The 13668-nt window shown below is 46.6% G+C and overlaps 1 protein-coding gene across 1 annotated transcript in view; it reads left to right on the plus strand.

Annotated features, from left to right (window-relative positions):
* The window catches only part of timeout (circadian regulator timeout), a 325432-nt gene that overhangs the window by 242886 nt on the left and 68878 nt on the right, over window positions 1–13668 (plus strand). The window contains exons 17-18 of the mRNA XM_075693090.1: window positions 5604–5826; window positions 13033–13175. Coding sequence (XP_075549205.1) covers window positions 5604–5826; window positions 13033–13175 — 366 coding nt within the window. The remainder of the gene's footprint in view (window positions 1–5603; window positions 5827–13032; window positions 13176–13668) is intronic.

Here is a 13668-nt window from a genome sequence, read left to right on the forward strand (position 1 = left end):
TCCAGGAATAGTGAAGAAAGCTAGCCTGACCACCGCGCCTCTCAAGCAGATCACATTGGAACTTTTGCATCGTTCATACGCTAACCGAATCCATGTTTACACGGATAGTTCCGTCTCGGAAAATTCTACGGGTGCCGTTGTCCTATCATCTCAATCGGTCGTCATCAAGTTTAAGACTTCATACGTAACGACATCTACAGGTTCCGAACTGGCCGCTCTTCGCGCTGCTGTCGAATATATTGAAAAAGAACCACCCAACAAATGGGCAATATTTTGAGACTCGAAAGCAGCCCTCCAAAGCTTGCGAAGTTTACGACGTGGCAATTATAAACAGCTGGTGTCACAAATCAACGAAACCTGCCATTGTGCTTCTGAACGAGGACATGATATCATATTTCAGTGGCTGCCGGGACATTGTGGTATCGTTGGTAATCGCCTCGCCGATGACGCTGCCCGACGTGCCCAGGTTGGCTCACCGACACTCCTTATACCTTTATCGAGAGTCGACGCTGCAAGAGAGCTTCGCAGTCTCATTCGTACCATCACGTTAAGTTACTGGCATACACCACAGAACTCTAAGTGTCGTTTATACAGCCTCGACCCATCACTGAGACTTAAATTACCAGCGAATCTTCCACGACCTGACGCAACGCTGCTGTGTCGGCTGTGGGTAGGAGTAGCATTCACCAACTCCTAAAGCTATCGTATTGGAATGGCGGATTCACCAATGTGCGCTAAGTGCATGTGTGAAGAGACCATCAGTCACCTTCTGTGCCACTGTTCTCGCTTCGATAATCAACGTGAGACTCTCCAGGGTGCCTTGAACAGACTGGATGACAGGCCGTTTACGGAAGCGAAGATCTTGGGAGCCTGGCCCCACAGTTCATTAGCGCAGAAAGCAGTTCGAGCGCTTTTTCACTACCTGAAGGCAACAGACTTGAGTGCCCGACTATAGACATCCTACACCTAAGTTCTCTCTCTCTCTCTCTCTCTCTCTCTCTCTCTCTCTCTCTCTCTCTCTCTCTCTCTCTCTCTCTCTCTCTCTCTCTCTCTCTCTTTCTTTCAATCCCCATTCCCCTCCCCACGTGTAGGGTAGCAAACTGGACTCAGTCTGGTTAACCTCCCTGCCTTTCCTTCTTTCCTTTTCTCTCTCTCTCTTAGTGGTTTATGCGTGGTGGCCTGTTTCTGTATGAATTCCTTGCCTGTACTTTTCATCCATCGTCTTTCACTGCTGAGAACAAGTTAGCTTTAATGCAGTGTGTATGCAAGCATTTCAGTGACTTAAGATACAAATTTTGTTCACTGCCATTTCCTGTATCGCGATGTCCGAGCATATTCAGTTTAGGTGCCTGTGAGCCCAATCCGTCGCTTATGTCCCTTTGGTATATTTGTTTACCTCGCTTCTCTTCAGACGGGTCATGCGTGCAGTAACACAAATGTAAGAAAACAAAGCGACCGTCAGGGCGAAGGCCTACTTGTAGCCGATGTACTCTTTCAATATATTCTTGTCTGGCAATATACTTGTTCGTGTACAGTGCTTTTTCTCAAAGCCTCCTTTTGAAAGTGACAGCGTCTACGCCTAAAGTTGCCTCGAATTTTCGGCAAGATTGCGGAAGCGTTTTCTCCCGTTACTCTCCAGTTTTGCCGTGTTCAGCAACGAAAAGTAACGGTTTCACTCAGTCTCTTAGGCCCCGAATATCCGCTTGCTATATATTCTGCCTAAGGTTGTTCTGCTGTGCATACTGATCTCAGCGAATAGGGCAACCTGAATATATATATATATATATATATATATATATATATAATATGTTCAGCAAGAAATATAACTGAGTCATCACCTCCGAATGCAATGTTCTTCGAAAGTTATCCTGATTTAGTGTGCTAAACATCAAATAAATAACTAATCTCGTCGCATACATACGCGATTTCCGAGGTACTTTAATCGAAGGTTTCCTGTAAGTTCGTCAAAGCCTGGAGAACTTTTCGCTGTATTTCATGATATCAACTTCACTTAAGCGGCTTCCGGCACTTTTCACTGCGACTTATCCTCATTCGTGCTTCGAGCGAGTGCCCTGGCGAGCTCCCTTATTCAAAGACGTTGGCGCTGCATATTCGAGTTTATTGGTGCGTTTTAACGGCGTTAGTGTATTGGCGCACGGAGCAGCTAGGCAGCGCATAAGGAAACATGCGCCGGCTCACTCTTGTTTTCGAACTTTGAAGCCGTACTTTTTCTGTTATTTTGTATAGTAAAACGGGCAGCCCTGTACTCAGCATATTTTTCCCCATCTCGATTATTTTACGTCTTCTCAAAGCTCTTAGAGGAGCTTTCCGCTACGACGCAGACTTGTGCGCTTTTATGTGAGCTCCTTAAAATTTTTTTTTCTTGTTTCGCTAGAAATCGTACGAATTAAAAATAAACAACAACAATTTAGTTTTTTTTTTCGTGTTATTGGCTGTGTTCCTTACTTTTTAACGTTGTAAAGCGTCTATCGTTATTCTTTGATAACTCTCCTAAAGACAGTCCCGGTTTTTGGCTGCTACCCTCGCCTTCTTTTTATGGAAGATCAGTGTTCCTTGGTCAAACAACTTTCAGAAGCTTTGCGAACGCCGAGCAACTGAGGCCGTGAATCTGATGGTTCCCAAGCGAACAACCTTAGAAAAGTGTTCGTCAAATGCTCGAGTGGCAAAGAATGGACGCAGGAAGAACGGTCCTGTCTGAGTAATCGTCGAACGTTTCTCACCGTCCATTCTGTTTTTCTCGTACCAGCTTGAAATGCTCAGCCATGAAACGCGTAAAAAAAATGTCAAGATGCCCCAACCCCTCCAACGAAGCACCTAGAAATAGTGGATCGCTTGCCGACATAGAGCCTAGCCACAACTCTAGAAACCCTTAAGAAGCTTTAGCTCAGACCCAAGTCCAATGCTACCTATTTAAGGACATGTAAAATGCACAACTGCTTTTTAGACCTAAACCCTTTGCCGATTTTAACGAAATGTATTGCATTTTAGAGAGAATGTTATATTCTGGTGACTGTGTCGGAAGGGGAATATTATGTAGAGCTTCAATATTTTTACAAGGTTGCCGTGAATCGGTAAGCTTTAAAAAATAATAAAACCATAAATATTACAAAAACGTTACTCGGCACCTCGAAGAGGTATCGTTATTATGTTAGCTGCGTCCGTTAGAACATCCAAAGAGGACAAGTTTGATGTGTTAATTTATAGCTTACGTGAATTTGTTACTTCGTTTTCAAGTGTTTTTCGAAAGTCCTGCTCATATATAAGTGGTGTACTTAAGAGCCATGTATATCATCTCTTTAACGGCTTGATGTGTACAGTCCACCGATTCTTTAACAGCACCGCGCGAACGTCAACTGTCCGGCCGGTCAGCGCCCTCTAACGGTGCGAAGCGACGAGATCAGTCAGAGTAGCGCATGCGCACGAAGTTCACTTGAAGCACAAGTTTCGTCTGCTAGGCTCTTCCCACCGGCATGACACCGCCCCTGTTGCCATTAACTCAGTGGAAGCTTGCGCCACTTTCGAAACTAGATTGAAACGTTGATAATACCCTTTTGCGCTACTCTTTCTTGCCATTATGGTACAGTTGCAGCTTTGCACGTTGTTGTCATTGCTTTCCTATGCATGCGCATTAGAGGAGCACACGCTAAATTAAAGAGAAAGGATACAAGCAAGGACTTCAGTAAGTCGGGAAGCTGCCTCCTAATTACTTGCACCAGGAGCTGTGTCGAGGAAGAGCCTAGGATGCGAAACTTGCGCGTCGAGTGAACTTGGTGCGCATGCGCTGCTCTTGCTGGTCTTGTCCCTTCGCGCCGTTAGAAGCTGCTGGCCGGTTAGCCAGTCGATGCTCACGCGGAAATGTTAAATTAGCGGTCGACTGTACTGCCAAATATATTACTAGATACCAAGTCGACAAATTTGTGATATAATTTTTCATTGCTGCATGAGTTACAGAGCAGTAAACTTAACAGTTTCGTTTTCTAAGGATTTGCGATTTTAAACAATTTTCTTTAATTGACGGCCCAAGTAAAAAAAAAAAACAGATTCCAACCGTCACTAAGTTTTAGCATTTTCTTTTAAATATAATAAATGTCATCAAATTCGGTGCAGTGGTTCCCGAGAAAAACAATTTCTCTTTTTGCATGTATTTAGATAGGAGTCCCCGAGCTAAAGCTTCCTATTAAGTGGCTAACTTCACCGTGCAAGTTCTTTATAAGAAGACTCCGGAGCCAAGACCTGGACATTTAGACCACTAATAAAGTTTGTTTTCTCTCTATCTCTCACGCTATCGCACTATATACCCCGACATCTGCCCGAGCCAGACGTACAAGGTCTGTAAAACTGAATCAGCAACACTCCCCCACATGCTATGGGAGTGCAAACGTCAATACCCAGACCTTAATCCCGTGACCCTCTCGTCGAGATGGCACGCCGCCCTGCGCAGCTCCCATCTCGACGACCAATTCTGGGCGACCCAGCAGGCCTACGAAGCGGCGAAGAGGCAAGACCGCGACGTCCCATCGTGGGAGGCCTAGGCCCAGCTGACTGAACTGCTGGTGCTCATTAAAGTTCACTCTCTCTCTCTATCTCTGTCGTGCCAACCAACGTGTTTGGAATTATTTGTCAGACATGATGCATACGTACCCTCGCTCGTTGCAGGAATCAAACCGCGCGAAAATCAAATAAACATGAGGGGAGGCCCAAAGACGACACACGCAGCGCTCATTTATGGCTCTCTTCCTCCTAGCCAGATATCTTCGCTGTTTCCCTGTAACGATGAACTACCAACAAGCACTACGTAGATGACGTAAGGTCATCCAAGACGTCGCTGTCGCTTCCTTGCGCGGTGGGGTTCGACTTCGTAGCCGATTTCTCGCAATCGTCGCCCGGCGTGTTATGGACTGACGTAACGACCCAAAAGCTTCGCACTTGGACCTCACCGTCAAACAGGCGTCCCAACTTGGACACGGTCGCCGGGTGCGTAGCGCTGGCAGAGGCGTCGTAGGCGTCCAGTGTTGGTTGGCTGTTGGCTTTTGACGCGAAACTGGCAAGCTGAATCGACTGTGCAGCGTTTGGTATGGGGTGATCGCCACTTATATTCGGCAGCATAACTTCGAACGTTGTGGTGGCTAGTATGACCGTAAGCAAACTCGAACGGCCTCGTCTCTGGAGGATAGGGTCCCATGCATGACGTCGACGTCACATGTCCAGCTTGTTGGGAAGCGTTTTGTTCAAGTGCTCCATGATGTTTATTTTATGGTCGTGGTATGCAGGGTGCCTGTATGTGAGCTTCTCTCTCGCTCTTCCAAATGTATTGAACAATGAAGCGAGTACAGAACGGGCTAAATCTCTATATTATCGCAGTCTAAGGAGGGTGCGCTCTGTATTTTGTACAAATTTCTACTGGATGAGAACCACACGGAAACTTCTACTGTCTGGAAGAGACCATTTAGAGCAAATTGTGGTCTGCCCTTCTTTAGGTTTCTTGCTCCTCAGTTTAATTTTACGTTGCTTTGCGTGTTTGTCTTCTTTCTCGCGGGGTTAAGGACGCGATGTAATAAACTGTTACCCTGCTCTGCTTGCAGATTCGCCAACCCGAAAGTGGTGATTGCCTACTGCAAGCTGCTCTCTCATTTCCGGACGAACTCACCGGCGACGAACCAACATGTGTTACGCATGCTGCACCGTCTCGCCGTGGACCTCAAGATGTACCCGATGCTCTTCCAAGCCAGCGTCTTCAGGACCTTTCAGAGGATTATGCACGACTGCTACTCGCTCCCTAAGGACAGAGTCGACAGTACTCTTAAGGTGGGTATACTTAGCCTTTTTTTTCTGTTTCTTTTTTTTTTTTTTACGCTGAAGCTGTATACGCAGGGTGTCTACCAACCGGGAAAACCGGGAATTCTCAGGGAATTTGAATAGTCTGGAAAAACTAAGGGAAAACTCAGGGAATTTGTGCCTTTATCAGGGAAAATTAGCTGTAACTTTATTGAAAAGGAACGAAAGTCGTGTTAATGCTGGCTCCAGTAACAGAGGAATTGCAACGTATCGTCATTGACGCCGTGTCATCGGCACGAGGTATTGCCAGAGTAGTTAACGACTGATTTTCCAGACGCCCGATTTTTCTAACATGTCCTATAATTCGCACGGCTTTGCGGCACCACCACGTACTCCATATAGTCACTGTATATTGCCCCGACTGCATGTCTCAAATGACATTAATCAAGGCCACCACCCCCAAAAGTCAAAACAGTCAAAACAAAACACTGCAGGAGCTACACACAGCCATTACCTAGCACATTGCACAGATAACTCAAACAACTCTCCACTGAGTATTTAACAATGCATCGTGTGCAGACATGTCTTCAAGCCGGTGATAGGCATTTTCAGCGTCTTCTTTAGCGGTCACTGCACGGCCGTACGTAAAACTTCAAAATTTTAAGGCAACCATTCCCAGTGCAAGGTTACTTTTTGGGCAGCCTGTACATATGTGACCTGCAATGTATAGGAAATCGTGACCGGAGGAAAACATGACCGAGAAGTACAAGGGGCCATTGCAGGACTCGGCTTCTTTTATTACAACGATATGAAGCAAACAGACAATGAAGCCAATTAAAGCATAGGAAAAATTGACTGTTACGGTTAATTGAAATGTGGAAGCTCTTCGCAAGGGGGAGCCAATCCCACATCTCTCACATTACGCGTGCATTTCTTTACCAATGAGCTACCGCAGCGGCCGTCCTCCCGTAAACTTTCTTGGGTATTGGTGTACGGGATTGCCCCGTATTAGTGTCAGCCAATGAACAGGTGTCTCTGGTGTCTCGATAGACAAGCGTCTCGTCCACGCCCGGGAACGCGTCACTTTCTTTCTCAGGGTTCCCGCTTTGTTCGCTAGGGGCGTGACAGGTCAGGGGGCCTCATTTGTCCGGCGCGTAAGCCGGCGCGTAACACGCTCGCATCTCCGCGAGCTTGTTTAATAATGAGGAAGAGTTGCGTTAGAACGAATATATTGGGTTCAATATACCAAGGCGATAAATGTCGTTGATTTTGAATGTTTTTTTCTTTACTTTTTCGGCTTCCGTATTTACTGGGGAACCGCAATTAAGTAACTACAGCTGCCATAGGCTACGGTTTTATAGCCTTACGACATGACCTTACGGTCGCACACGGGACGAAGCAGGCAGAGGTAGTTTCCCGAGCAATGTATGGTCGCCCTGACAAATTGCTTTTTGAATGCCAACTGGAGGAGGAATTTGCCAGCGTGACCACAAATTGCTTAAGATACCTAATGATGCTGAGACCGTGCTTGTAATTTCTATGCCTACCCAACGAGGAAATACGTCCGTCGGCCACATGAGACGACCGATTGCAAGATAGGGCTCGCAGCAGCGAGCGAATTGACTTTCGTGCTGCCTCTCTTCAGCACGAACTAAGCGGCGAGAACACAACACACACGAAGCTATCAGCACTCGCTACTCGCCGTCTTCATCGCAGATAGCTTTCAAGATAGGGCCCGTGCGGCCGCGCCATACGCAGCCACCGTCGGAGTACGGTCGATCGTACTTGATAATGGTTCGACGAGAATGAATAAGGCGCTAAACAGCGATAACAGCCTATAATGACCCCAACAAAACCAGCGCACTTGCCCCCGCCACCTGCATAGTTTGATTGCGTCATCAATTCACCTTGCGCCGCCGTCCGCAGCAGTTCGCGTGACCTCAGCGCTGTCGTTTATACTTCGTGGAGATGAGCGAATGGCACAATGTTTACGTATACTTAGATAAACTTCCAGGTGTGTTTCTACTTGAATTTTCTTTTTACTTGCATTTTTTTTTTTTTGCAACGCTGGTGAGTGATAGAACGCAGGCTGGCTATCTACTAGGTATGCTTACTGAAGTTATTGTTCAAATGTTTCGAAATTCACTGACAGTATAGAAAAGCTACTGGACCATTTCTCCCGTATTGTATACACTGCCACGGACCCCGCTTTTCCGGAGTGTAGCACGTACTGTGCGTGGTGAGCAATTAAGTTACTCTATTCTAATCTTCTATACTTACGCCGGGAACTTACAAGTGACCGCCTTGTTTACTGAAACGTGTCGCGTTGAGAAATGCCTGCAGTTGTGTTTATTTGTGTCTCCTTTCTTTTGGCCCAATGCCTAACTGTAGCATTCAGCATGCTACAACTTGGTACTGGGCCAAAAGAAAGGAAACACAAGTAAACACAACTGTAGGCATTTCTCAACCCGACACGTTTAGTGCTTGCACGACTCGGCTAAAACAACGCGAGAAAAACTGCTTGTGAGCATAGCAGTGAGTGAAGAAGTGATTAAGCTACTACTCCGTGAAGCCGCACACTCGCAAATGATAAAATCCGAGGGTTCTCGTACATCCGAAAAGACGCGTGTGCCTATACAGCTTCGACTGCACAGTACTCACTATCAAGACCTCTACGGGGAGGCATAATCAGTGCGAGTGTACCCGTTTTCTATTGACACACGACACAATTAAGCACACTTTCACACGTACAGGCGCCGGGAAAACTTCCTTAAAAGCACCAATTAAGTCGTACGATACTGTTGAGCGGACTGAAACTAGTACAGAAGCACCCAGACTTAGCAGTGCCAGAGAAGAGGGAACTTTTGAAAATAAGTATCTAGGGTGGGGGACTCCCAACCACGCATGCGTTAAGTGATTAAAAGCGAACTCCTAAGAACTAAACTAAAATGCACTATCAGAGTAGTGCCGTGGATACCTAAACTCTTTGTCAGTAAGAGCGATCGACGGGACGCTGACGCATGCGTCACCTTTAGACATAATATGCAAAAGCCTAAAAGATCTCGCGTGCTGTTTGCTCTCTGTACCCTCGCAGAACCCGTGTCTCTAAAAAACCGGATTCCAGCCGCGCATTGCAAAGTGGATGTCCATATTACTCCCGCTTTTCTTCTTTTACGTTATTGGTGTGCTCACGCAGGCGGTCGTTCAGCCCCATTGTCCTATACACGATGGGTCGCACGCGGTGGGGATCTCGTACATGGCCTCGCTTTTGCACAGAACATAGCTGGCGGGTGTGCTTCTTGATACAGCACCTGTTGGCGGCAGGATGTCTACCAACCGGGAAGACCGGGAATTTTCAGAGATTTTGAATAGTCTGAAAATAATCATGGAAAACTCAAGGAATTTGTGCTTCTATCAGGGAAAATTAGATCTAATTTTATTGAAAGAGAACGAAAGTCGCCCTAATGCTGACTCGAGTAAAAGAGAGGAATCGTAACGAATTGTCTCTGACGACGTATCGTCGGTTGGAGGGGTTACCATTGTAGTCAACGACCGATTTTCCGGACGCCCGATAAATCGGACGGCTTCGCAGCACCACCACCTGCCCCATAGAGTCAATGTGTAAGAACGTCTGAAATTTCGAATGCAAGAACCCTTCGCCGTCTGATCTTCCAGATTTTTGTGCTGTGATCGCAGGTCCGAAACAGCATTAATCAAAGCCACCACTTCCGCCGTTTTGATTACCTCGCCTCCTCGAACCGGCGCTCTAGCACGCAGATGCGCTGGCAGCCGTAGCCACCACAGCGGCAACGCGAGAGCTTGCTGCTTCGACCTCCGCTATTAAGGTTCTTGCCGTTAGGTGCCGTATTTTTAATCGAACAACGAATTCGCCGCTGTCAGCAATGGCACCGACTCTGCCTCTGTAATCCTCGCGATTGACTTAGAAGCTTAAAAAGCACGGCGCGTTGCATAATAGCGGTTGTTGTGTTGTATGCAACATCAAGATGGACCCACATGGCTAATGTGTCATCGTGCCGTCTATTTCAGTCGGCAATAAAGAGATTAGCATAGTGACTGACAATCTATAGAGTGCGTGGGTAGGCCGGGAAGAGCACCCCTGTGCATGCGTGTAGGCTATATGCACGCTTCGTTCGCGGAAAAATAAACCAGCTGATAGTTTGCGCTCAGGTGTCGTGTGTGGTTTTCTCGCTCTAGTCTTGTCTCTTCGTCGCTCTTCGCAACAGTGTTAAGTATGTTCAACCAACCAGCCCACTGCGGCATTTTCCTGAAAGACATTGTACGTATTCCATAATTATAAGCGCGTGTACTCGCCGTCTCCTGTCATAGTACGAGCACCGATATGCCTAATAAGTTCACTGGCAGGCCTTCAGAGCTTTTTCGGACGTGCCTGTGAGGATTTAAGCCCTTGAGGGCAGTAAGAGACATGCATTCACTTTTTTTTTTTTTTCGAACGGCCCGATTTGACTTTTTGGATGTTTTCGTGTTCCATTGAGAGTGCGAAAAATCGGCCCTTGACTGTACAACTGACCAAGAGGATGCTTCAAATGGTCCGTGCGGTGAACGCACGGCAGAACGAGGACAAAAACAGGAAGGATTGACGTATTGAGGAATGATCGGGAAATGAACTGTATCGCCTCTTATTTGGATGAGCTTGAGCTCAAAAAGGAAAGCGTTGACTGACGCCAAGATGCAGGTGACCCTCACCCAAACCAAAATAAACTATTTAAACCAGTGAAACGCAACACAGGCATTCTGCGTGGGCTGAGAGTATGTCAGGACAGTTGAGGTTCACTTTCCAGCTGTTGAGAGAATCTTACTTGTGACAAGGTTCGGGCCTAATACTAATAACCTTGCGATCAGTCGATAAAAATAGTTCATTTTCGAAAATATTTGCTTCTGTATGCATCTCTTTTTATTCGTATTTGAATATATTCGACTCCATTTGCAATGGTCTTTACCATTTTTCTCGCAGATATTCTATTCGTTGTGTATTTTCTAACCCCTCCCTCCAGTTTTCTATTTCGAATCAAATATACATTACTCCTTGCTATTCAAACTGGATTAAGACGTTTTGTTTATTTTTTAACATGCTTACTAGAGAAGGACAGTATAGGGCGAGATGATGTCTACCCGTCCTGGCATAAAAGTTCTGTGTCAGTCAGGGAATATTGCAAAAGTCACTCAGGGAAAACTTCGAAAACTGGGTGAATTTGAACGTGTCAGCTTGGTGGACACCCTGTGGCGAGTTTGTAGCATTCACTCTTGCACAAGGAGCTTATTAGTTTGTCGGGCGCCGAATACACAACGCGCACTCGCGCACACGCAGCGGCTTTCTTAACACGATGGGAAATGCTGCGCACTTTAGCGATTTCCACCACCTTGGATTTGTCATGTTCTGGCTGGACGTGGTCCTTGGAGGTCCCGACCTCACGCAAGAGGGCACCAGTCAAGGCAGACAACATGAATTCTGTATAGCCGCTCGCCTGCAGTCGCTGTACCCGGGTATCGCAGCTTCCGGTCACCAGGTGGTGGCATGAGCGAGCTAATGCGTTCCTCAACGCGCCACTGGCGATGGGTCTTTTCACGAGTTTTTGAGTGACTTGACGAAAGTGTTTCCGTCAAAACGTTTTGAAGCTTCTTGCCACGATGTGTAAAGGCGACGAACGCGTCAGCGCTCCTTCGATCGCCCTTACTGACGAAGAATTTAGGTGTCTACGCCACAAATCTGATAATGCATTTTAGCTTCACTCTTGCGAGTTTGCGTTTAATAACTTGACTCATGCGCGGTTGGGAGTGCATCGTAACTCCCCCTCCCTACATGCCCCTTTTCGAAGAGTATACTTGTGTGTGAGCCCAATAAACTCAAGCAGTTGGGAGCCAGCGCTTACCCTGTGTTCCTTGCTTGTCGGTGTTTATTTCGGGTTTTTTTTTTTTTTTCACCGATGGACTTGTACCAACTAGCCCGCATTCTACCCCTTTAAGAGGTAAGGGCGGTTGCAGCGAAACGAGAAACGAAATACGTGAATGCAGCGCTTCACGCCACTTGCAGACGATAGAAAACGATAACCCCAACACTGTAGCCACTCCCGCCGGCGGAGGAAGGATGTGCGAACTGAGGCATCGCAAATGGACGGTGTCGTTGAGACACCTCTCTACCACCGCGGCCACAGCCTCTAGCCGCTGTGGTGGTGGACGTGTCAATTCCTCTTGAACAGCGGTCGTCGAGCAGTACGCGAACTCAGGAGCCGGAAACTCCCCGCAGGTGGCGCTGGATTACACTCCGATGGTTAATATTGTACACCTATACAAATATACCAAAAGCAACCGCCGGCGGTACCTTAATGGTGAAGCAACGGACACAGAATGCGGAAGACGTAGGTTTGGCTCCCACCTGCTGCAAGTTGTTCTTTCGGTCCACTTCTATTTTATTTATATGTTCTACACTTCACTTAAACGTAATAGTTAATTAACCCTATGCGTTGTCTGACTTCGTTGTCTGTTAGCTTCATGTGGTTCTACCCGCCGTGATTGCTTAGTGGCTATGGTGTTTGTTGCGCTGCTAAGAGGTCGCAGGATCGGATCTCGGCCACGGTGGCCGGGTTTTGGATGGGGTCGAAATGCGAAGATACCCGTGTACTTTGATTCGGGTTCACGTTAAAGAACTCCAGGTGTTGCAAATTTCCCGAGTCCCCCGCTACGGCGTGCCTCATAACTAGATTGCTGTTTTGGCACGCAAAACCCCATAATTTAATTTAATTTTTTCATGTGGTTGTCACCTCAGAAATACGTGAACCGTATGGTTGTCTCTTTTGATTGATGTATCGGAAGTCGCTCATGTGCTTTTAGTTTCGACGTTGATGCATTCACGCTTTGTCGCACACACTCATGTTAGTGTGGCTGTTTCTGTAACACGCACGTTATTGTATACATCGAAACTGCTTCCTCTTAGTAGCATTCGTCTACATTGAGCTGGGTGGCAATATTTTCTTCCGTGATAAACGGGGCCAGTTTGTGCATGAACTTTCTCGACCTGGCTGATTTCTCCAGAATTTCATACGTCAGGACATATCGAAGAGGTCCACGCAATACTAAGGAGACCTCGACAGCGTTGAGGCTAACAAAGAAGAAATGTTTAACCCACGAGTAACTAAATTTACACTTAGGAGCCACTGTGACGGTCATTACAGTCCTAATTGGTGGCGCTTTCCCGCTCAGGAACTGGCACGCCTGGCGACATTCGTCGTCCGAAAATTCGTGGGCACGGCTCAGGAAAACAAGATTGCCTTCGCCGAATTGCTGTTCTGGAAGAATACAAAGGACGCGTACGAGCTTGTCCACGGTTACGGCACCGAATCAAAGTGAGTTGGCTGGTTTCGTACCATTACCTTTATTTCCTTCTTTCTTTTTAGGGAGAAGACTGATGAAAAAGAAACCAGAAAAAAAAAACTATATCGTTTTGGAAGTAGTACACGCAGTAACTCGATGTGCTTTGCTTTTTCATGGGAGGTTCGCGTGAGTAATTAGTCTGATGGCGATTATAATATATCATAAAAGCCGAGTGATGTGCCTAAAGTACTCGCTTAAAGGAACACTAAAGCGAAACAATAAATCAGTTTAGACTAATGAAGAATTGTTTGAGAACTCTGCAGGCAGTCATTTCAACATTATTGTTAGATGAGAAAATGAAGGTTCAAGTATCAGTATTTGAATTTCGCGCTGGAATCCCAGCGCCGGTACGTCAGCGTGACGTCAGGGATTCCAAAGTATGTTTTCGCATTTTGGCCGCGTTGGCTAAGTAAAGGTTCCCGAAACTTGCCATGTTTAATAGTTGGTCCCTTTAGAATACAATGT

The sequence above is a fragment of the Dermacentor variabilis genome, chromosome 5, assembly GCF_050947875.1.
Source record: "Dermacentor variabilis isolate Ectoservices chromosome 5, ASM5094787v1, whole genome shotgun sequence".
NCBI classification, from domain to species: domain Eukaryota; kingdom Metazoa; phylum Arthropoda; class Arachnida; order Ixodida; family Ixodidae; genus Dermacentor; species Dermacentor variabilis.